This window comes from Enhydra lutris, unplaced genomic scaffold (assembly GCF_002288905.1).
Source record: "Enhydra lutris kenyoni isolate GAN:26980312 unplaced genomic scaffold, ASM228890v2 scaffoldscaffold58, whole genome shotgun sequence".
Classification (NCBI taxonomy): domain Eukaryota; kingdom Metazoa; phylum Chordata; class Mammalia; order Carnivora; family Mustelidae; genus Enhydra; species Enhydra lutris.
In genome coordinates this window covers 4,315,801-4,339,062 of record NW_019154142.1, presented here as the reverse complement: position 1 = coordinate 4,339,062, position 23,262 = coordinate 4,315,801, and the positions used below count along the sequence as shown (strand labels likewise).

The following is a 23,262-nucleotide window of genomic DNA, read 5'->3' as shown; positions in this document are numbered from 1 at the left end:
CAAAAAGCTCCCCACTGGAGTGGCTACTGGTTTGGGATGTGTTTGATCTACAGTCTGATTTCTACAAATCTCTGGGGGAGGGAGAATGGAGGCAGATGATCTAGAGGGTGGTTGGCTGCTTGGGGGACACTGTTATTTTCTATCCTTCTTCTAGATCCCTTTTCTGCTCTCTCCTGGCTCTAGACCCAGCTAGACTCACCAGTGGGCTCCTCTGAGCTTGGGCTTCCTGCCAGGTTGGGCAGGACATCTGGAGGAGGCCCGAAGAGTGAGCTTGGGTACAAATCACCGGATCCATGCCTGGCCTTTCTCTGCCAAATGTGGCCTCTTGTTCTTAGCTCTGGGGGCGGTTCCCTCCCCACTGCCCTCTGGCCTCTGGCCCGCTGGGTGGATGTTACTTACTAGCTCTAGGATCTCACACTATGCCATGTTGGTTTTCCTAACTCTGCCCATGACTTTATGAATAACTCCTTTATTAAATTCTCCAGTGAACATGTTTCTGTGTTCTGCTGAGACTTCGATGGAATGACGAGCTGTTATTTGACTTATCTTTTGGCCTTCCATAGTCCTCATTCCCCAAAAGTAAAGCGTCCCAGGCCTGGATGTGAGGAGGGCAGCACAAGCCAGGAAGACCACCTCAGTGGACACTCATTCGCCAGAAAGCAACATCTTGTTCATCTATTGAAGCCACTACAGTCTCCCACCTGCAGAGCTATCAGATTCCTGCCAGATCAGGAAGAAAAACCTCAGCTGAAGAATGCCATTTCAAATGGAGGAAGGGCATGGAAGGAGAGAGGAAGGAACCGTGCAGTAAGTGACTGTTCCCAAGCATGTGATCACAAGCTATCCTATGGAAATGCCCACCTTGTCTTGCTGTGTACTCATTGTCTTCGATCAATCTGGCCAATCCAAAGTCAGCAATCTTGCATATGAGTCCATTCCCCACTAGAATGTTTGCTGATCGCAGATCCCTGTGGATGTAATTCATGCGCTCGATGTAAGCCATTCCTGCAGCAACCTGTGGGGACCAGGGAACAGGACACAAGTCACACCATGACTCGATGCACCTACACGGCGCTAAACCTGAGGCAAGGGTCCAAGGGCCACGAGGCCTACCTGTGCTGCCATATCCACAAGGTTTGGTAATTTCAGAGCTCTTCCTTCCCCATCTTTTAAGAAATCAAGTAGACTTCCTGTGAACAAAATATAAAACCATTTCAATTTATTCTGAAAGATAAAAATGCCTGACAAAGGGCGATATTTGGTTTTCTTATTAGAAGGAATGAGGTGATTGAATGAATAATGCTGTCAATGAAGAAAAGATTTATACCAAAAAAAAAAAAAAAAAAAAAAGGAGGCTAGGAAAAAACTCTGTGCCTTGAGAGACAGCAGTTTTCTTTCAGAAACAAACAATGGTGACTCCATTTCTAAGGACAACAAAGGTTTGATAAAAACCACAATACATGGAATACGGTTCCTTTTGTGTCACAAAGAAGGACACGTGGGCACACGTGGGGAGCTGCACCATTTCAGCCTCATCCCCCAACAGCCCCACACGGAGGAGGGACATGGGGAAGACGCTGTCCAGCCCTGTGGTTCCCGAAGTGTGGTCCCGGGACCAGCGGGATAGCACTCCTTGGGAAATTTGTTAGAGATGCAAGCTCTTGGGTTCTACCCAAGATTCAGAATCAGAAACGCTGGAAGCTGGGTCCAGAAACCTGCATTGTAAGAAGCCCCCTGAGTGATTCTGACACATGGCAAAGTTCGAGAATCACTGGCCTCGCTTATTTACAGATTTTAAATCAAGGAAAGAGTATCTGAGGAATACAGAGTGGGGCAGGTAGCTCCCCCTGCTAGCTTGGGGCCGTTAAGGAGCTCAGGACCAACACCAGGGCTGAAACAATCACCGGCAGAGGCTGGAGGTTCACAATGATCATTCGTGATTGCTTCCGTGCTTTAATCACAAAGTTATTTACCAAATAACCCTGGACACAAAGGACAAAGCGTTTGGCAGGTAAACAAGAATTCCACATATATTGAAAAAGAAAGTATGTGCAAAGGAAAAATTACACCAGTGTCCTCTGATGTGCAATGCTTGCCTTTTAAGGTTATTTCTTGTTTGCTTTGTCTATTTTTCCAAAACAAAGTGATCTTTGGCCTTATCCCTGGCAATAATGCTTTGATTAGAAAGACAGAGAATGAGAATAAAATGTGCTCTTTGGGACACCTGGGCAGCACAGTCAGTTGAGAGCCCAACTCTTGGCTTCAGCTCAGGTCATGACCTCGGGGTCTTGAGACTGAGCCCTGCATCAGGCTCTGCGCTCAGCGTGGAGTCTCCTGACACTCTCTCTCCTTCTCCCTCTGCCCCTCCCATTTGTATTCTCTCTCTCTCTCTAAACTACGTAAATAAATCTTCAAAAAAAAAAAAATGTGCTCTTTAAAAGCATGTTTTTCTCCATCTGAGGTTTAAGAAGCATGCTGGAAAAACAAAGGTGCTGAGAAGATGGAGACTAAACTGAGCCCAGAGTCCAGTGTCTGATATTAACTGTTCAGCCCTGAAAAAGAAAATTCAGCCCATGGCATTCGAAGTGATAGCAAATGATCATAGCCTCCCACGCCACCCCTAATATTAAAAATGAATGTTTTCATTACGGCCAGGAGCTGGGACTCCTGACATGTGCAGCGTGCAGAAGGTGTTGCATTTCATAAGTGTGTGGGGGGCAAACTCAAGGTCATGGTCTGTTTCAAAAAATGTTTTCATTAATGAGCACACAATTTGTGCTTCACTGATGGGAATGCTTGACTCATGAAGAAACTAGGAAAAAAGCAAGCAGGCACCGCCACTGCCCTCCCCAGAACAACCCCTGTGGGTCAGCTGTGAGGTGGGGCCTAACCTTTGTTCATGTACTCGGTGACAATGTAGATAGGCTCCTCAGACACCACGGCGTAGAGCTGGACCAGCTTGTCGTGTTTCAACTTCTTCATGATCTGTGCCTCCTCAAGGAATGACTCTGGGGACATTGTGCCTGGTTTAAGTGTCTTTATGGCTACTTTTGTGTTTCCGTTCCAGGTACCTGCACACATCCCACAATATTAAGTTAAATCCAAGATCCTCTTTTGATGGGGAAAAAAAAAAGATTTTAAATCAATAGCTACTTTGCATAAAGTTAGAGTTTAACTTAGAAGAACTTAGTATCTTTTTTTGTTGAATGAGGACAATCAAATGTAAGGACTCTGTCAAATATTTCAACAGGAAAAATGTGTTTCCTTACGGCTATATTATGGTTTATAATTCTTGCAACTTTTTTCTTATTTTGATACATGCCGCTTTCCTGTTCCGTAATCACCCATTTGACTACAAATTGGTACCAAAAGCTCTGGACACTTCTTTACAAGGACGAATGTCCAAAGGTTAGAACAGGCCCAGCCATCCCATAGCTATCCCTTAGGTAGTAGAGGGAGCGTGGAAGAAACTAGATTAAGTTCCATGTTATGAAGTGTGCCATTAAAAAAAAAAAACAAAACATGGCAACACATTGAGGATGTCTGGAGATTACCTCCAGACTTTCAACTGTCTTCAGTAAATGGGTTACTTGACTGAGTCCTTGAACAGCTGATACAGAAGTAAGATTACAAGTATGCTGATAAGCATCGGCAAGAAGCTCGCAGTCTACTTGCCCCATACTTCAACCAGGTAAGGAAAATTCCTCAGGTTTACTGATGGTCTGCCACAAGAACAATAGCTTCTATCAGTTTACAGTGGAAAAATCAAACAGCAGCTAAGAGGGAACAGAAATATTTAGGCATAACATGTTAAAATCAGGTAGGTACAGAGACAGGCCTGGTTTATGATCATTGGTTGCCTCATCTGTAAAATATAGGAATGGAACTGGATTATCTTTTGAATCTCTTTCAGCCCCAAATGTAAGGAAAAAAAAAAGAAAAAATGCAAGTTCAATGTGTATTCCACTATTAGCTCTAGGACTTTGACATATATCTCTAAGGGAAACAGAAAGATTTGTGAAGTTAGATTATACCTTTTCTATTTAGAAAAGTGGTTTAAATTAAAATTTTTATATTGAATATAATTGACTTTAGAATTAAAAAATTCAGTGAACTTTTGTCACCCTGTTCGAGACATGGTTCATATAATTACAGCATGCAACCTACAAGAATCTAAGTTATGAAAGAACAGTGGCTTAAAGAAGAGTTCATTCAAATCTTATAAAACATCTGACCACAACCATAAATGGAAAATCTGACAATCTGTCAGTGGTCTTTCTTATTTGAGTGCTGTTAGCATCCCAAAATTTTAAATAGAGATTTTCTTCTCTAATAACAACACAGTTAGTCTCACTGGCATTCCTTCCTGATCCTGAACTAGCATAACTTGATGTTTTATGTTCAGTGGGAAACAGATTCTTAATAGTATGGCATACTGATTTAAAGTTGTTAATTATAAAGTTTGATAATAAATTTTTGTATAACGTCTGATTCTTCCTGACTGCATAATTGATTAAATTAAAATCCTTGGCATCCACAACTTCAATTACAAACTGGGCGGATGAGGGAGAGGAAGGCCATATAAAGATATTTATACACACTTATTATACAGTATCTTATGCGGACACACACAAACGTGTATGTCCGAGCGTCCATCTCCAACCTCACTGCTGTATCTACATCTGTGTAAACACTTGGTCCTTGCCAGGCTTTGTTCCAAGTGCTTTCACTGTGTTAAACCTTTTAATGCGGACCACCTTAAACACGGACAGGTACATGTGGCAACAGGTACCTACCTCTATTTTTTTTTTTTTTAGCAACATTTAAAAAAAATTTTGTTTTTTGAATTTGAATTGAATCTAAGAAAGAAAGAAGGAGGATTCCATAAGCACCAACATCTGTCTCACTGACAAGTGTGTTTGGGTGGGACCAAATTTATGGATTCTCTCTAAGCAAAGCTGCAACAGGGCCCGAAAGGTGTTATGAAAGCCGTGGGAGGGTCCCTGTGCAGTCAGCCTGATCAACGACATGACAACCAAATTAAGGGGAAGTAGGAGTGTCCACTGAGCATCTCCTATACACGGGGACTCTAAGTGCATTGTCCCATGTAATCCTCAATCTTAAAAAGTAGGTATCATTCTGATTTTACAGATGAGGGAACAAAGGCACAAAGAGGTTAAATTGGCCCCTTGCTCATGGTTAATCAGTTAGTAAGGATTCAAACCCAGGCCTACTGAGCAAAAAAGCCCATGGTCTTTCTTATAGTAACTGTCTGTAGTATCTTACCTTCCCAGGTCTTAGGAAGAGGAAACAATGGACTCTTATTGTACTGGTTTCTTGTTCTGTGTGTGCCTGCCTTCATTAACTATTTGAAGAAGGACAGAAAAGTGCAGCGGTTTTGCCACATTCTCAAGATCTGAATGTCCTGTGCCCATCTAGCTAGCCAGGTTAAATGTCTTGGTCCCAATGACTGTGTGGATGTTTTTGCCCCAAACGGTCTTTAAATTGGCTTTGAGATGCATCCAAAATGAAATGTGCCCTCTGCCTTACCAAGCCACACTTCAGCGAAACACCCCTGACCCAGCTTCTTCTCCAGAAACAATGAATCACGTGCAACTTCCCAAGCATCTTTAGCCAATCCAGAAGTTTGTGGGGTACAACTCGATGCAATCCCAGTTAAGTTAAAACACAAACCATCAGCTTTCTCTACAGGAAAGGGAATTAATAAAGAAAACACAGTCCTTATAATCCATAATTATGCATGCACTAGGAAAGATGGAAGGTGACTTGCCCTGTGGGGTAACACTGCACTGGGCAAACATTTGCACTTGAAAATGAAAGGCAAGGCATTTGTGCAGGCTGGAACATGCCTTATACTATTTTCTGGCTTATGAGTCAAAACTCATATCATAGCATAATTTGAGCCATCTGCCAATCTTGACGGCTATCTCTCTTTTGGAAATTCCGGAATTCTGAAATTCAAATCAAAGGCATAATTCCCCACTATTAGTAATTTAAACCTTCTTCCAGGCCATAAAGTCTTCGTTTTTCACCTTCCATCTTGGATGTTTGGGACTTCCCAAACGAGAGAGCTAGTAATAGAATAATTGAGTCTCAGCATACCCATCCATACTTCCCCAAACTGCCCATTTCCCAGTCTCTTGATCAACTGTAGGGATTCTCGAGGGATTTCCCAGACATCTTTGGTTTTGACAGACAGATCGGTAAGCCTTGGCATCCCTTTGTGACAGGGAACTACTAGGCGGCAGCAGAGACCCGCGGCTCTCTCTGATGGAGCGGGGACAGCAGCAGGAGAGGGAGAGAAAAGCAGAACACGTGAAACAACACTTAGAATCACACAAACCCAGCGAGCGCATGGCGTTGCTCAAAACAGCGCTACATCAGCAGAGAACTGCACACATCTTGGAAGATTAGACACCAGACATTGAAACATGTTCACTGGAGGTAGGACAGAGGACATTTTAGGTGGGACTGCTCTGTGCTTCCGGGTATAATATAGGCTACGCACATATACAGGTACAGGTACGGCTATTTTGGTTTCTATACTCACTAAGGAAGAAAAATGTTTTCTGCCCAGTATGCTAATATCATGTCTCTGGAATCCTGAAAATACTTCCACTGATTTCAAAGGGTACATCTGGACTACAGAACATCAGCACGACTGTCCCCTCCCTCTGTATGTCAAGGGCTTAGGGACCTTCTTTGCTATGAATATACTTAAAATTGTAACTTTGGTACAGGATCTTTCCATAGAATGTTAGACTATTATAAACTAGTAAGACTAAAGATTACACCTGGCAGGGGAAGAAAGAGGTCACATTTCTCTAGGATTTCTCTGGCTTTTTAACTGACTCTATTCTACCAATCAGATACTCTTGCTTCATTGATATTTCCTATTAAAACAAATCTTTATAATAATCTCTAATATATAATTTAGAAATCTGGTTTCAAAACAGAAAGGAAACTGAAATCTGCAGAAACTCAAGGATGTGAAAGCACTCTGTTTCCTACGAAAAAGACAAAGGAAAACAATTATCACCTATGGGTTATTTGGAATTTTCTTCTTTCTTTTCTTTCTCTCTTTCTTCTTCTTCTTCTTTTTTTTTTTAAGAATATACCTTTTAGAATCTGGCAGTGGTGAGGGGGAGAAATTGCTTGAATGCCAAGTGAAACATCTGTCAGGTAAGGGAAGGTAACAAAGCACGAGGAATCAGGGCAGTGACAAAGGCTATAGAGAGCCTGGCTTGTGAGGTGGACAGAGCCCCACACCCCGCTGGAGGCCCCTCAGACCCAGGGAAATCATATGTAGGGTTGTTGTCTTTTCTCTGGGAACCAGCTCTAAGTTACTTTTTACTCCTTTCTTTGTGGTAGGATCAAGTTCTGAGATGTTTAGGCAGGAAATTATTTATGTTTCAGTATTTCAAAGACACTTTATTGTGTGGGAGAGGGAAAGAGGGAAGAGGAAAAGCCAATATAAAAACAAATCTAACTTGAGATGGATTTTTTTTGAGATTAAAAAATGTCTACTGCTCTTCATATCCCTCCTCTCCTTCCAGCTTTACGATGTTATTAAGGTGCCCTTTCCAACACAATATTTTCAAATGATCCAAACCCTGGGGATCCTGCTGATGTCTGGCTGTAATGAAATAGATTTCGGCATCTGAAAAAATCCTTACACATGCAGGCATTTTGAGTATGTTGTTTAAGCTCGGGGAGATATTCTGCTTCATTTCTACTACACGTTTCATTAGAACCCACATAAACTAAAGCTACCCAACGTCCTAATCAACGAGTAACTCCAAGTGTTGTTAATTTTTTCACTTTTTCATTAGTGCCCAGGATCAATTGAGAGGTGTTTCTTATTGTCATTTTCAAAAGATTGCTTTTCTTGGTGCTAAAAAATGACACACACATTTTTTAAAATGAATGTGCACAGAGCAATAGTTGAGATCAAGTCGTGTACTACTTTGTGGTGTTGTTATTGTCTTGAAGAACAATATAAAATGTGTCTATGTGTATATGCATATATGAGTGTATATATACATATACACACACATACACATCACAAAAATACTACTGGGTTTAAGGGGACATAGCTCTATATCTGTACATATGTATCTATATAAAAAACCACCTGTGTATGTTACATAATGGGAGGCTTTTGCTAATCTTGGAACGAAAGCGGTCATTTTGATACTTATGTGTAAGACCACATCCTCTACTAAAATGTACAGACTGCACACCTAAACACCTAGTAAGTGTACATCTCTAGGAACAACACACTAGCAGTGACATCGGGGGTCAGGACAGCGACTGCTCTACTGACTGTTCCGAAGTTTCATACAAGAGCTGTAACCGTGCTACATGTGTGGGTCACACAGTCTACAGTATCTTGTTAGGAAAAAGCAGCACTGGTGGAGAAACAGAACATGATAAGTGGATTGCAAAATTCCTCTGGTCATGGGAATGAAAAGCATGTGCAGCCACTCCTGTGAGTGCTGAGTGTGAACTGGGGGACCCCCGACAGGAGCCCCCTGTGAGTTCCCTCCCAGACACTGTTCCCTCTCCTGTCACAGTTTCCGATTCCAGACTCCAGGGGAACAGGAAAAGACAACAGCTTTTACAATTTAACTTACTGCTTTGTCCTTGGGAACTAGAATGTTACAGTCTTTTGACAAACGTATACATATGGAACTAATAACAACCCTGGTAGAACCTCTTCAGCTGCGCCCCACCTTGTGCGGCTGGCGAACTGTCAGTACCCACCCCCCCCAACACACACCACCTCCCCTCGCCTACCCATCCCCTCCAGGGTACCAGGGGTTACTAGTTAGTTAGAATCAGGGTTACCTGAGTAATGTTGTACAAGCTGCTGAAGTGTTTCAAACTGGGCCCGGGTGGTAATATAGTATCCACCATTGTCAAGTTTGCGAATTTTATAATGTTTGACGTGGTCTCCTTTCATGTCGTCCCAGTCTCGGATTGACAGTGAATAGGCACCTGGTAAAAACGCACATAGCATCAGCAGCTCCAATCATTTTGCGAGCTCGTTTGTCTTCTGGGTCTCGTTTACTTGAGTATTCTGATCAACAATTATGAAGAGGACACACATGCGCATGTGCACACACACACTTCCACTCAGCGGAAGAAAACACCTCTTTATTACAAGTGTCAGGAGATAGTAACAATTCAGTGATTTTATCCTTGAGAATGAAAGCCCACCTGGGCTTTTCCTACAACACTCTCTTTAGTACCCTCGTGTTGCCTAATAGGGTACAGTCCCAACTCCCCTGGGGAGGGGGGAAGATGAAGAGAAGAGCAACAAAGCCCAGCCAGCAGGGGTGGCTTTCCTCATCATCCTTGTCCATGGAGTGTCGCAGAGGCAGAGGCAGTGTGAGTTAAACAGGTATAAGGACTGTGGCTCTAAAAGGAAGCCTCCAGTTCCTTCTCACAACCCTGTCTCAGGAGCAGACCCCCACGTCTGGTAGATCGAGCTGGAAGGCCACAGCTCCTGCTTTCCCTTGGCCCAGCTTCTCTCCTGGGCTCTAACGTGTGGTTAAATAATGAAAGGCCGGAGGCTGGAGGAAAGCAGTCAGTTTTCAAAAAACAAAAGGAATGCAAAAACGACCTGTAGGATTGGTGCCTGAGGAACTAAGAGTTGTAGAAAGCCGTAATTCTAAAGACCTGCTGCAAATTCTACGATCCTGTGTGCCTGCAGGAGTGAAGCTGCCTGGCCTCTGTTTCAGGACGAAGGGCTTGATTCTGAGCCTCTGCAGGCCTTTTAGCTGTCTGCAGTTCTAGAGCCTGGAGGGAAAACTAAAAATAGGACTCCATTCACAAGGCAGGGAGGATATGTGCCATTTAAAAACCCTTGTACATTAGAGATAAGCCTTTCATCCCCTCTGACTAATCCACAGATTTGAATGACAACCAAGTTCTTCAACTCCTTATCTTACCTTTGGTGGTTTCACTTTCACGGATAAGAAAGGTACCTCTTGGGTTTCCAAAGGACAAAAGCTGTCGCTCAGCATCTTTTCGGCCAAGTTTTCCAAAGTACCACCTTTAAATGAGATCAAGGGAAGGAAGCGATTTGTAAGGCTCATTTACAAAAATGCAATAGCACTCCTCCTCACCTCCGATCACACACGCAGCCTTTCCCTCCACATGTCTTCCTAGCCTCATCTCGCTCCCTTTCAGTCTGCTCCTGATTCCATCCATCCCTAATCCATCTCTTTCACTCTTTAAAGAAAAAAAAAATCAGTTTCGAATTGTGGCTGATTTCCCTTCCCTTCCAGAGTGACAAGAACTGGTTTGTGTTAACACTGCCCCCTGCATTCACAAAAGGAGAAATCCAAGACCTTGTTTTGAAACGGCAATTGCAGGAGACCCTTCCCATGCACACCTCCAAGACCCTGGGATTTCGGAGCATAATTACAACCCCTGGGAAATAATGAAACGCAGCCTTCGTCTAGAGAAGATCATTAATCAAGCATTAAAAAAAAGTCAGTCAGAACGGATAAAGAACAAAGACCCGATATTTTCAGTAACTTTGTACCTATAGCAGCTTTGAAAAAAATTGTCAAGACGACCCCTAATTTGAGATGACTGCTGCCCTTGGATGCCTGCTTTCATGCTCTTCCTGGCCAGCAGGTGTGAGGACTTGGGTAAATGAAAGGCTCTGCCCGCCGGTGGGTGGGGATCTGCGCATGCGTGCTCGGCACAGATGCAGGGATGGGTCCCTGTGAACAGTCAAGGAGCGCGTCCCTAACAAATGACTGGCGTTGCAGACGCTTCCCACCCTCCCTGAGATGACACTCTGGTGCCATGTGAGAAGGCAGCACCTCCAGTCAGCTCACAACCTCGGCTGCTTATCTCCTCTCTTCCCTCCCACCCTGCAGCCCTAACCGTGGCCCGGCCCTCGGCTAACGTCTCTGCACGGGGTGCTGAAGCAGCAGCAGCAGGGGCTGTGAGAATCTGAGGAGGAAGTCAGGAGCGCCCTGCTGGCATCTGTGCCTAGAAACAATTTTAGAATATTCGACTGTGAAAGGATCCAGTTTCTAAAATGAAATTTTAATTCATTATACTTGAACACAGCTATTATGTGTTCCCTGTCAAATTCTTTTGTGAATGAAAGAGCCTCACTGAAGATGGGAAAAGACACGCTAAAAGCGAGCTCCTCAGTGACTTTTAAAGGCACCGGACTGGGTAATGATCCTAACTTAGCACTAGATGGTGGAAAGAGAATCACAACAATTATTTATGAAAAATGACTTTCCGGGTTTGCATCAGCCGCCCAATGAAAATGCAGCACGACCGCGAACAGTGTTGAAAAAAGAGCTGTTAGAACAATGGATGGAACTAAAACAAGAGCATTTTCAGATAATGGTAATTAATTGCCTATGTAAAACCATACGCGCTATCTCCTTAGAATGCTAATTTATTCTTTAAAAACAAAGTATTTAAAAAATATATTACATTACACACGTATATAACTTAAATATAGAGTTGGTAGGTTCCCAGTTAAATCAAAATGCCACATTTAGTGGTGCCTTTTATTCTGAACGAACACAAAGATGTTTGCAAACGTGCCCTAAAATAAAAATTCGATACAAATTCCTTTATTCTCTGATGATAAAACACACTCCCTAGAAGGAAAAAATGAGCGCAGAAGCACTGAGTATTTGGGAGTGGGGAACAAAAGCAATCGTCTTAGAGCGAATATAAAGGAATTAAAGGCAAGACGGTGAACCAGCTGGGGGTTTGGCTGGGGTGTGCAGTCTCACCCCCAGTGCAAAATGCAGTACCAGAGCCAAAGATGGCCTCGTGTCTGACTTTCTTGACTCCCTTACTGGTGAGGCAAGACTCCCAGAAGAGACAGATCCCCAGGGCATCAGGGAGGAGGAGAGATCCCCAGGTTTGGGAGTCCTGGGCCAGTTTTCTTTCCCTCAGTTCAAAAAAGAGGGTCCTCACACAAGCCACTCTGAGAGTTCTCCCTTTTGGAAGTGGCCAGGAGTCCTCCACAGGTCAGCAAAAGGAACAATGGCTGTCCCTCCTAGAATCCCCTCAGCCTACAGACCATCTCCCCAAACTGGTACCAGTGAAATTTCTTGGTCCAACTAACAGCTAGTCACAATTTACTATCAAAGAAACCAACCAAGACCCCAACTCAAAGGAAAGGAGCATCTGAAATGCACCATCAGAGGATTTCCCTGAGCTGTGGGAGAAGTACCTTCAGTATCCCCTTAATATTTCCGATTACATGAAGAAAGAAAATCTCATGCTGATCTTTAATAATTACTTGCCCCCTTGACCCCCTCCCCACCTTTCTCTTCCCCTCCCCACTCCCATTCTTTTTCCCACCCTCGCTCTCATTTTTTTTCAGCAGACTATAGTCTTCGAACCTTGCGCTCACAGTAACAACATATGCTCTGGCCAGAACCTCATCGTGTTTTCCTGGTTAGTTTCTATCTATGGCAAGTAATATTGGTTTTTTTTTTTTTTTTAAAGATTTTATTTATTCAATTGACAGACAGAGATCACAAGCAGGCAGAGAGGCAGGCAGAGAGAGAGGAGGAAGCAGGCTCCCCGCTAAGCAGAGAGCCCGATGCGGGGCTCGATCCCAGGACCCTGAGACCATGACCTGAGCGGAAGGCAGAGGCCCAACCCACTGAGCCATCCAGGCGCCCCTAATATTGGGTTTTCATTAGGGTTCTGATAACGATCCCTTTCGAATTAAGTATGTTTTTAAAAAACAGGTGTAAGGAAAAATAGTAAGTTAGTAATAGTACAAGTGTTACATAGATATGGCAAAAACCACAGCACAAGGCCTGGGAAAACACGGCATATCCTCTCAGCCCTGAAATCACTCTAGCGAATTTCTTTTCCCTCCTGCACAAAGTTAATGGCATTTTATTGTGACAGCTAACTTTTAAAAGCAAGTAGTTGAGTGAAAACAACAAACAAAACATACTCTTCTGCCTGGATAGAGTCAACGGGAGCCACGTAATTGCTGGGAATGTAACCAGTCTCTCCGGTTGTCAAGGAGCGGGCTTCCCACCAGTCTCCTTCCCTGCAGAGAACAAAGAGAAAAGGAAGTGAATGTGTTGACCATTTCAGTGTCCTACAGTTACAGACTCAACGCCGTAAGAGTATAAGACCATCTCCTAGTCATTCCACTGCCTGATTTTTCCACACTCCAACATAGCCCTTTGTAAGGGTCACAGGGCTACAGTCTGAGCTGACTGTCGCTTGACTCCGGTGCTGTCTCTCATTTCTTATTTAATTTGCAAATTAACAACGTCGGACCCTGGACATGAGATAGCTCTCTTGGGGTGGAGGGGCATTTTGCTTGGTAAGTGTCCCCAACTTGGACAGAGGGGAAGGGAACCCAACCTCAGGCTACTTCAGAAAAATCCTGTAACAAAAACAGAATGGTAGTTATGTGAGGTGAAGGATGTGTTATTGTGGTAAATATTCACAATATATACATGTGTCAACCCACCACACTGTACATGGTACACCATACATATCGTACAACCCGTCATGTTGTACACAACCCATCACGACCTATACAATGTTATGTGCCAGTTATATCTCAGCAAAGCTAGAAGGAAAAACAAAGCATGCACTAACTCTACTAATTTAGCTAAGTCTCTATTTCAACTCACATCCTGAGGTAAGCAGCATCCTCTGGTACTGCTGGACAGATGCAAACTGTCTGCTGGCTCTAGTGTTATTTTGTTAGCCATTAATAGATATATCAGGAAAGAAAACAGCTCATCTGCCCATCATCTCAGACAGGAAGCCTGCTAGGAGGCCCAGGAAGGAATGAAAGCGTACCCCTCATACCTGCCTTGCTTGCTTTCAAGACAATGGGTAGAACGACGAGGCCAACAGGGTAGGCCTGGTTCAGAAGCCTTCAACCTGAGGTTATTCCACTGACTACAGATCTGAGTCTGGTGCACAGGAGAGGAAGGGTCTAGATGTGTGTGTACAAGTGTGCAGGGGTGGGGGGAGGACACAAACCAGCCAGGCACTTGAGGCTCTGAGTCTCCCCACTCTGTAAGACCCAGTGTTCCAGGCAACAGCCTGTCTCAGCCGGGATGGGGAGGGAGGGCTCTCAGGCATGCGGGCAGAAGGACGTGAAAGGGGGGCTTGTAACACCACTCTCAGAACAAACGGGTCAGTTCAATGGTTGGAGTTCATGTGTTGGACTCACGGCAATGGACGTGTGACGGAGAGAAGGGGCAGAGTGTGTGACTCTCCCCACACACATATGTGGGGCTGCAGCCCTGCCTTGTGCGGAGTCCTCAGAACCCGGCACCCGCCTGCGGTCAGGGGTGCGAGGGCAGGGGAGGTGGTGAGGCCGCTGCTCTTGGGCATACCAAGACCTGTCTGGTGGCTCTTCAGCAGGGGCTCACGGCCTGTTCTCCTTCCTCTTTTGGTCCTTGGAGGCAGCAAGAGAAAACCCTACCCTTTTTTATTAAACATCATTTTGTGGCCGGACTCTGTGTCAAAGCCCTCAGCTAGTGAAGAAAATGTGTTGGCTTTTAGCCCCGGTCAAGATCGTTCTTAGGCTGATGGGATCAGGTAGAGAATAACCAGCCTCTGTATTAACACGCGCCTTACTCGAGAGCCCCATTCTCTGAAGACTGACTGTCTGAGCGAGGAGACTGATGAGCAACAACTCAGACAGGATTTAATAAAGTAACAGGCAAGTGGCGGCAAGCCCACACGTGCTCTTGGTGTGGTTGTGGGCCACTGCTTGGTGGCACAAGTGACACAAATCAGCCCATGAGAAAACAGGGTGCTGGCAAAGGCTTTTAAAAACTTATGTCTTTTGGCTTTTTAAAGATTTATTTATTTATTTTAGAAGGTGGAGGGGCAGAGGGAGAGGGAGAGAGAGAATCTTAAGCAGGCTCTGCGATGCGGGGCTCCATCCCATGACCCTGAGATCAGGACCTGAGACCTGAGGCACTTAACCGACAGCACCACCCAGGTGCCCCTAAAAACTTATGTTTTAATTCATTTTTCAGTCTTTCCTTTTTTCACCCTATTAGACAAATTTAAACGAACAAATCAACCGAAACAAGGAGATAAGTTCTCATACCCGGGAAGTCCTTTGCTAAGAAAACTTTATGTCCAGATTTGTCTCAGGAAATGACTGACAGGCATGGAGGAACATACATGCGTATGAACCCCTGTGGACCCACCACTCGACTTAGGATCTGGGTCTTTACTGATCGTGTGGTGTACTGTGCTGCTCCCCTATTGGATTCCTCTGGCTTTTGGCCTCAAATCATGAAAGTAAAACTGTTAACCGTTGAACAGTTTATATTGGTTTCATTTCTGTGTCCTCTAAAAGAAATACATGCAATTGTTAAGTATACCATCTAGGAACACATGTGGAAATTAATTTTTTTCTTTGAACATGTGCTAAGAAACGGCTTTGGAGGCTTCAAGCTGGTGACAATGTTTACTACTCTAAAGTTCCACCAGATGGAGACATTTCATCATAAAAAATTAACAATACCTACCATCTCCCCAACCTTCTCCTTTCTCTTTCCCTTACTCCACCTCCCAAACCCCACACCCAGGAAATGCTCCAAAATAATAAAAAATTAAGAGCTTTCAGCAGCAGGTTATCTTTAATTGCAACCTCCATCAAGTTAGCTCTAATTGATTTAAATTAAGAAGACTATCTAGTATCATTGTTGGGTACGTGGAAATGTCACCTGAGGCGGGAAGCCTATACATTTTGCCGGGGCTGGACAACCCCAATCTTATTCAGATGATCTGGGATTTCTCTTCTTTTCTCTTTCTTTTTCTTTCTTTCTTTCTTTTTGACAGAGAGAGAGAGAGAGAGAGAGAGAGAGAGAGACAGCCAGAGAGGGAACACAAGCAGGGGGAGTGGGAGAGGGAGAAGCTGGCTTCCCGCAGAGCAGAGAGGCAGATGCAGGGCTTGATACCAGGACCCTGGGATCATGACCTGAGTCGAAGGCAGAGGCTTAACGGCCTAGCCACCACGATGCCCCGTCAGATGATTCGGGATTAATCAAGTATGTTTGACCCTTGAACAGCACAGGTCTGAGCTGCATAGGTCCACTTATACGCAGATCTTTCCCAATAAAAACAGTGCAGTAAATGTACTCTCTTCCTTATGATTTTCTTAATAACATTTCTTTTCTCTAGCTCACTTTATTCTAAGAACACAGTATATATCATACATATATGAAGTATGTGTTAATTGACTATCGGTAAGTCTTCTAGTCATCAGTAGACTATTAGAAGTTTTTGGGGAGTCAAGGTTATATGCAGATTTTTGACCATGCGCAGTGGGGGGAGCTGGTGCCCCAACCCTCCCATTGCTCAAGGGTCAACTACAATTTCCATTTCAAATCCAGCACTAACATCTCATTTTGAAATTAGCACCTAAATAGTTTAGCACAGATTAGAATCCAACTATCAGCTCATTCTAAAGTCATGTATCAGGAATTCATGATTTTTTCTTAAGTGACTCCATTAATCTCACAAAGGTTTTCAGTTACTCATGAGAAAGAGAAAATTCTTTTCTTTTTTGAGGCCATCTAGGGTCACTTTTTCCATCAAAGGCAATATGAGGTGATAAGGAAACAATGTATTATGTAGTAGCCTCACAGGTTGTGCCCAAAAAGGCTGGTACAGACTCAAAACATCTATCAAAAAAATCTTTTGAGCAAATGAATAAATCATCTTTTCAATGCACTGGAAGTCCAATTCACCCACAAATAATATTCTTTCACAAATCATTCACCTTGATTTAGGAAAACAGAATCTTTACTATGTGACTTATTACTTCTTAAATTATTGTGAAAATTAACATTATTAAAAATGCACTTAAAAAAAACCTGTTCTTACAGTTCAGATATTTCATTAATTCAGCATTGGTGAGATTTTCTTTAACTTTATCTTGCTTTGACTCAAAAATATGATTTAAGGCTCTCATTTAGAATAACTTTTAAGTTTTTATAATAGCTTCCCCTATTTCTCTAATTTAAAGACTTACTAAAAGAGCCCGTTCTCAATCCCCTAAATCACTCATTGGGTTTGTTGGCCCCTGAGACAGCCAGGAAGTGGCATCCGCACACAGAGGAGAGCCTGTTCCATTGAGCTGTGGAGTGTTTTTATTATAAATGCTATATTCTTTCTCAATTTGGTTACTGTCATCTTACCGTAAGAGAGCATATCCATAACAACGTTATCAAATGCATAGATGGGACCCGCTAATCCCGGATTTCTCCTTAACAAGATGGAAAGAACTTTAAAGGAGTCACTACCGTAGGCACTATTCCACTCTGTGTAACATGTTTATTATTAGGTGGTAAATCACCAAGTCACGAAATGTGAAAATAGGGAATAAAATAGATGCATTTAAGTAGTCTGTAAAATGGGTTCAAGTTTATTAATGTGCAAGTGCACTACACCGAGTACTTGTAATGGGTCCCTGAAGAGCCCTTACCCCATGCCGGGCGGCCGTGCCACTGGCTCGGGGCACAAGCACACACTTATACCACCCGGGTCCTGCCACACTTGAAAACACAAAGGCCAGCCCTGCCGCCTTCTCTTTCTGCCTCTGGATGGGGTAAGGAGTGGGAGGACACAAGTACTAGGAGGTGTGGCAGCTGCCCCAGGGAGAACAGAGTGCCATTCCCCTCCCCCCAGTGGAGGAGAGCTAGGGGCTGGGAGGGACTGGGGGAGGGGGAAGGAGGCGCTTGCCATCTGGTTCTCTATTATTGCTTTGTTTGTCCTTCATGATTTCCTCTTCCCTATTATTACCCTTTACTTCAAGATACTGTATTTGTTGTAAAAACCTTATTTTTCCCCCCATAACCCTGGAAAAGGGCATTTAAATGGCATGTAAGATGAGGAATTTCACTGGCAAGAAGGAAGAACATTATATAAGGGAAAAAAAAAACTTTGTAATATTTTCTGATAAGAGAACAAGGCCAGAGCCTCAAAGCCTGTAAAACACGAAAGGCCATTCATGTAAATCATAAAACACAGATTGAGATAGACTGGATCTTCCTGGAATGTTTCTTCAAAATTTCAACTGGATGCCATTGTCGATCTGGATGCCTATCCAGATCAACAAAGGAAGAAGTCACAAATTTGACTTTGGCAAGGACTGGCTTTCCAAGGGTCCCAGGATCTGATGTGTGGATCGCCTTGCAGTGTGGACAAACCAGCAGAGGAAGAGCTGGGTGGTATTTCCTACTCCTCCCTAGTTCTCACCTTTCTGAAGTTGGTTAGAAGTTCTAACCAGCTTTGGGACTGAGAGAAAATTATATAGTACAGGGAGGGGAAGTGGAGGGTATTTCAGAATTCAAAGCAGGTAGACTCAGAGGAGAAGCATTCATCTGAGAATCAAAATAACAATAAGGAATCATAGATCAGAAGAGATCAAAGCCCAATTCCCCTCTCTCCCACCTCCCAGCAGACCTAAACTTTCATGTATCTTGAAAGGTTCAGTCCTCTCTGGGCTGGAGGTTGGGGGTTGGTCCTCTGGGTCTTTCTGAGACCAAACCTGACACAGTCCTCAGGGTGCCACTCCCACACCTCACTCGTGGCTCTGCCCCCTGCTGGCTCCTCTGGGCACCCAGGCAGCTCCCTAACTCCAGCCTCTGGCTCCTAGTATGTGGAACCATGACTGTGAGGCACGTCACAGACAACTGCCTGCATGAGAACACTTGCGACTGAGTACATAGCTGGCACAGAGGAGCTGTAATAAATGGCAGCTGTTTTCTATTAAAAAAAAAAAAAATCTCTGTGGCTATGGGGGCCTTGTAGGGGGCAGGTCACATTCTTCTTGATCTGGGTGCTGGTTGCACGGGATATTCAGTTTGTGCAAATACAGCAAACTGTACACTTTGAAAACATTGTGGTAAAACACCCATAGCAAAATTTACCATTTCAACCACTTTCAAGTGTAAAGTTAGGCAGCACTAAGCCCAATTTATTGCGTGACCACCACCATGCACGCTTCTGACACATGCAGTTTTCTGCATGTATTTAAAAAGTTCAAAAAAACCCCCCACCCATACCCATTAATGATGACAATAATAAGTAAAAAAAAAACGAGCAACCCTGCGGCTACTGTGTAGACACTATTTTCCGAGATCCAGAAGGGTGACCTCTTGTGGGAGGAACCCAGCACCTGTCCTTGAAAGGTGGTGTATTCTAAGAGTTGGGGGCATCCCAGGAAGGGGTGGGCTTTCCAAGGAAGCAGCTTTCAGGCCCGAGGGAGTTCCCTGTTACAATGACCACTTGTCTTTCCCAGGACAGGGATGCTCTGGGGTGCCGTCTCGCTCCCCTCGCTCCCCTCTCCTCTTGCTGGAGCTCTCAGGAAAGCTGAAGAGCCAGGCTTTGACCGGTCCTTCTGCCATCACAGTTTGCTCAGGGAATGGAGAACACAGCAAGTGGAGCTGGTGGCATAGGACTTCCTGGTGGGCCCCCAGCCCTGGGGTGGCATGCCTTCCCAGTCCCTGGGGAGTGCTCACAAGGAAAACTTGAGCTACAGGGTAAGAGGCCTGACTGCTGATGGGGACATCACCATTTTCTTTTTTTTTTTTTTTTGAGTGGGTGGGGGAAGGGCAGAAAGAGAGAGAGAAACTTGAGCAGGTTCCATGCCCAGCACAGAGCCCCACATGGGGCTCCATCTTACGACCTTGAGATCATGACCTGAGCCCAAATCAAGAGTTAGATGCCTAACTGATTGAGCTAGCTACCCTCTTTTTTTTTTTTTTTTTTTTTAAAGTAAACTCTACACTCAATGTGGGGTTCAAACTCACAGCTTCAAGATCAAGTGTTATATGGTCTATAGACTGCACCAGCCGGGAGTTCCCACCACCATTTTCTTTGAGGCCAGAAGTTCATGGACAGGCATTCTGCCTTAACCTAATAGAGGCAATATTTAAAACCTACAGGGAGATATGTTTCCCTATATATAATATCATATATACCATGTTTACTCTTTTATAGGTCTTAAGTGTAGAATTACAGTGAGTGATTCTTACCCTTAGAATGTCCCCATTGCCTGTTTAACTGTTGTTCCTATGGGTCACATTTAAAACGCATATTGTAGTCATTCGCAAGTGGGCGAAGTCACTTCTCCTTCCCTCTCACAAAGATTTCAGTCACTCGCGAATTTTCACTATGGGGCAACGCCTCCAGAGCCTCACCAATCAGAGTATTTAGCAGTTTTGAAAACAGAAGGAACTTGTTGCCGGCTGTGAGTGAGGGCTCAGATAGTGCATCTTGCAAAATACAAAAAAACCCCAAACAACCCATGTCAAGGCAGAGAGACGGTGGTGTGGATAGCCAAGCTTTGTGCCAATCATCTGAAAACACAGATCTACAAGGGGCGAAACCGGAACTTTTCCAACCTGTAAACCAAAAGCCTCAACTCTGAGACTGTGGTGTCTTCCAAAAAGCTCCTTGGACACCAGCCCTGTAAAATATTGCACTGGCTCGTCAACTCTTCATGTCTCAAGTTCAGTTGTTACCCGTTACTGAATTCAGCAAGTGTTCTTTTAGCATTTCAGAAACTAAAAAGGCACAGACTGGGAACACAAGTATCCTTTCTCAATCTGAAAGACATGCACACTTCCCTGTCCCTCTCCGAACTTACGAGCTGTTCAGTATTTGGAATTTCTCTCCTTTGTGAAAACTCAGGTCATCTTCCGTCCGTGCTTCATAATCATAAAGGGCTACAAACAGGGTCACTCCTGAGAACCAAAAGGGGAGAGATTATTACACAAGGGGAAATTAATGCCAAGAAATGACATCGTTCACTGAAATCTCATTCTCACAATCTTCATCTAATCAGCAGAGATAACATGGTGCGGTGATGTAATTAACATGAAACCAGGGTGGTGGGGCTGAAGTCATGCCTCGCCCTTTGCAGGGGAAGCACTGTGCGATCTCTGAACGAGTCCTCGGGAAGAGACAGATATTAATATCATGTCCACAACCAAGAGCAGTGTTAGAGGTCAGATCTGCAGAGGACTGCGTCAGTTAAAGACACAGATTCCCTTCCTCTCAGGAGCCCACGTTAGGGTGAGGGTAAAACAGATCCCTCTCTCCCGTGACCTCACAGTAATGGAGACTGTAACGGGAGACTCCTTCTGCGGCCTGGGTCTGAGAAGACCCTCTCACAAATGCTCACCCCAACTGATGTCTTGCTCTTGGCATCTGCAGTTGCTCTGGAGACTCCCTCTCTCCTGCCACAAGTCTGCCTACCCTTGCAGTGATCTGTAGTCCTTATTCCTCTTCACACCCCCCCTACGTCTTCTCAGCTGGTGGACTCCCCACAGAGGCCCTTCTTGCTCTGCACAAGTCTGCTGTTAACAACAGGAAATTTCCAGCAGCCCATTTGACTTAGGACCTCCTTCATATAGTGGGTAGAATTCCAAGACAGTCCTCCATGATTCCCACCTCCTGGCATTCCTGCTCGTGTGTAATCCCCCTCCTGTGAGTGTGGGCGAACCCAGTGATTTGCTTCTAACCAAGAGGACATGGCAAAGGTGATGGGATGTCCCGTAAGTGACGAGGCTTCAGAAGATGGCAACTTCTGTCTTCCCAGCCGACTCTCCGTGTTGCCACTGTGGCCCGAACGCTTTGATGCAGCAAGCTGCCATGTTGGAAAGACACACATGACAAAGAACGGACGGTGGCCTCTGGCCAACAGCCAACGAGGAACTGAGTCCTGCCAGCACCACACGAGCTTGGCAGCAGATCCTCCTCAGCTGGGCTGTGAGGTGACTGCAGCCCGGCCGACACCCCTGACTGCAGCCAGTGAGAGGTTCTGAAATGGGGCGCCCAGAGAAGCCATTCCTGGATTTCTGACCCCCAGGAACTGTGAGGTCCTAAATATGCTTTGTCTTAAAGCTGCTAAGTTTGTAGTAACATGTTATGCATCCGTTGTTAACTAATACATTCCATTTCTCCACTCTCTGGCTCCTCATTTTGATCTCCGCACACTTCAAAGTGCCTTTAGTGGCCTAAAGAACGCACGGCATGGATTCCACGCTTTACCAAGCCGCCATTTTGCTGTGTCAGTACTTCCAAGGGAGCAGATGTGCCTGTGGGACTATTTGAAGACCAGAGAAGGAGGCAGGGCTTGTTTTTCTACCCGATCCCAAGTGGGACTTCCTGGGGGAGAACTGGCATTCAGAAGGTCTGACCGTGCAAAGTAGCAGGGCTCATTTGGCAACTTTCAATTTCTTTGAAAGGTTAGAAAGTGGCTTAAAACAAAGACATGGAAGCCTGTAAAGTCATGCTTGTTCTCATTGAACAGTCGATTAACAGATTCCTTTTGTTACATAATTCGAAAACAAACCCAAGCTCTATCGTGTGGACGATAAGGCGCACGAGGACAGACACTTCCAGTCTCCCACTCTCTCCCTGCTCGGCCAGTAAGTTCTCACTGGGGTTTTGATCTTTTAAGGATGGAGGGGAGAGTCAAAGGAGGTCACAGGGGCACACAGACGCTGTTCTCGGCCTTAAAGCACTAAGCACAGTGATGGAGAGACAGACACACACATATAACAAAGCCAAATAATACAAGGCAGAGAAATCTGCCAACATTTGCGAGTACTGTGTATTAACTTCCAAATTTTAAAAGGGACCAGGTGGCCTCTTATATTAAGGTTGTCCCTGACTACAGTGTAGACTCCCATGTTCAAGGCAATTATCCCTTTCTAGCGACTTTATGAATGATACCTGCAGACACAGGGATTCAGATCCAGCATTCATGAATGAATGAGCAAGGTCAATGTCCGCATCAGCAGAACTCAGTCTGGTTGGCGAGAACTCAGCAGGCACAGGAAGTGTGTGCTGGTGCATTTTTGGCTCTTTTCCCCCTCCCGCATCCTCAGAGACAGACTTCCATAGAATGCTTCTTTCTTTCCTCCCTCCACTCCAGGTGCTTTCCAGGAAGGGAGGAAAGATTAGTGAGTGTGCTAACACTCATTAGCTCACACGGGGCCTACTTTAAAGAGAAAGTTGGATCCACTACAACACAATGAAGTGGTGCCTAAAGCTCTGGGTCAGGTCCCCTGGAGAGAACTATACTGCCATGTGGCATGCAGAGGGGAAAAACAAAACAAAAAAACCCCCAAAACCCTGCTAATGTCTCAGTAGTGCCAACCCCCCCAGGTAAAAAGGCACAGTGGGGTCCTCATAAAAGACTTCTGCTCCCAGGTG

General features: G+C 44.6%; 1 protein-coding gene across 5 annotated transcripts in view; it reads right to left on the bottom strand.

Annotated features, from left to right (window-relative positions):
• The window catches only part of LOC111158275 (FYN proto-oncogene, Src family tyrosine kinase), a 209,337-nt gene that overhangs the window by 32,096 nt on the left and 153,979 nt on the right, over positions 1-23,262 (bottom strand). For 3 of the 5 annotated variants that reach the window (XM_022520200.1, XM_022520199.1, XM_022520202.1), the window contains 8 exons: positions 20,687-20,783; positions 12,992-13,090; positions 9,978-10,081; positions 8,872-9,021; positions 6,124-6,288; positions 2,892-3,071; positions 1,114-1,190; positions 862-1,015 (listed from right to left, as the gene is read on the bottom strand). In XM_022520200.1, the coding sequence (XP_022375908.1) occupies positions 862-1,015; positions 1,114-1,190; positions 2,892-3,071; positions 6,124-6,288; positions 8,872-9,021; positions 9,978-10,081; positions 12,992-13,090; positions 20,687-20,783 (1,026 nt within the window). Of the gene's footprint in view, positions 1-861; positions 1,016-1,113; positions 1,191-2,891; positions 3,072-5,550; positions 5,707-6,123; positions 6,289-8,871; positions 9,022-9,977; positions 10,082-12,991; positions 13,091-20,686; positions 20,784-23,262 lie in introns of all 5 variants that reach the window. The other 2 variants (XM_022520203.1, XM_022520204.1) reach the window with 2 other exon arrangements.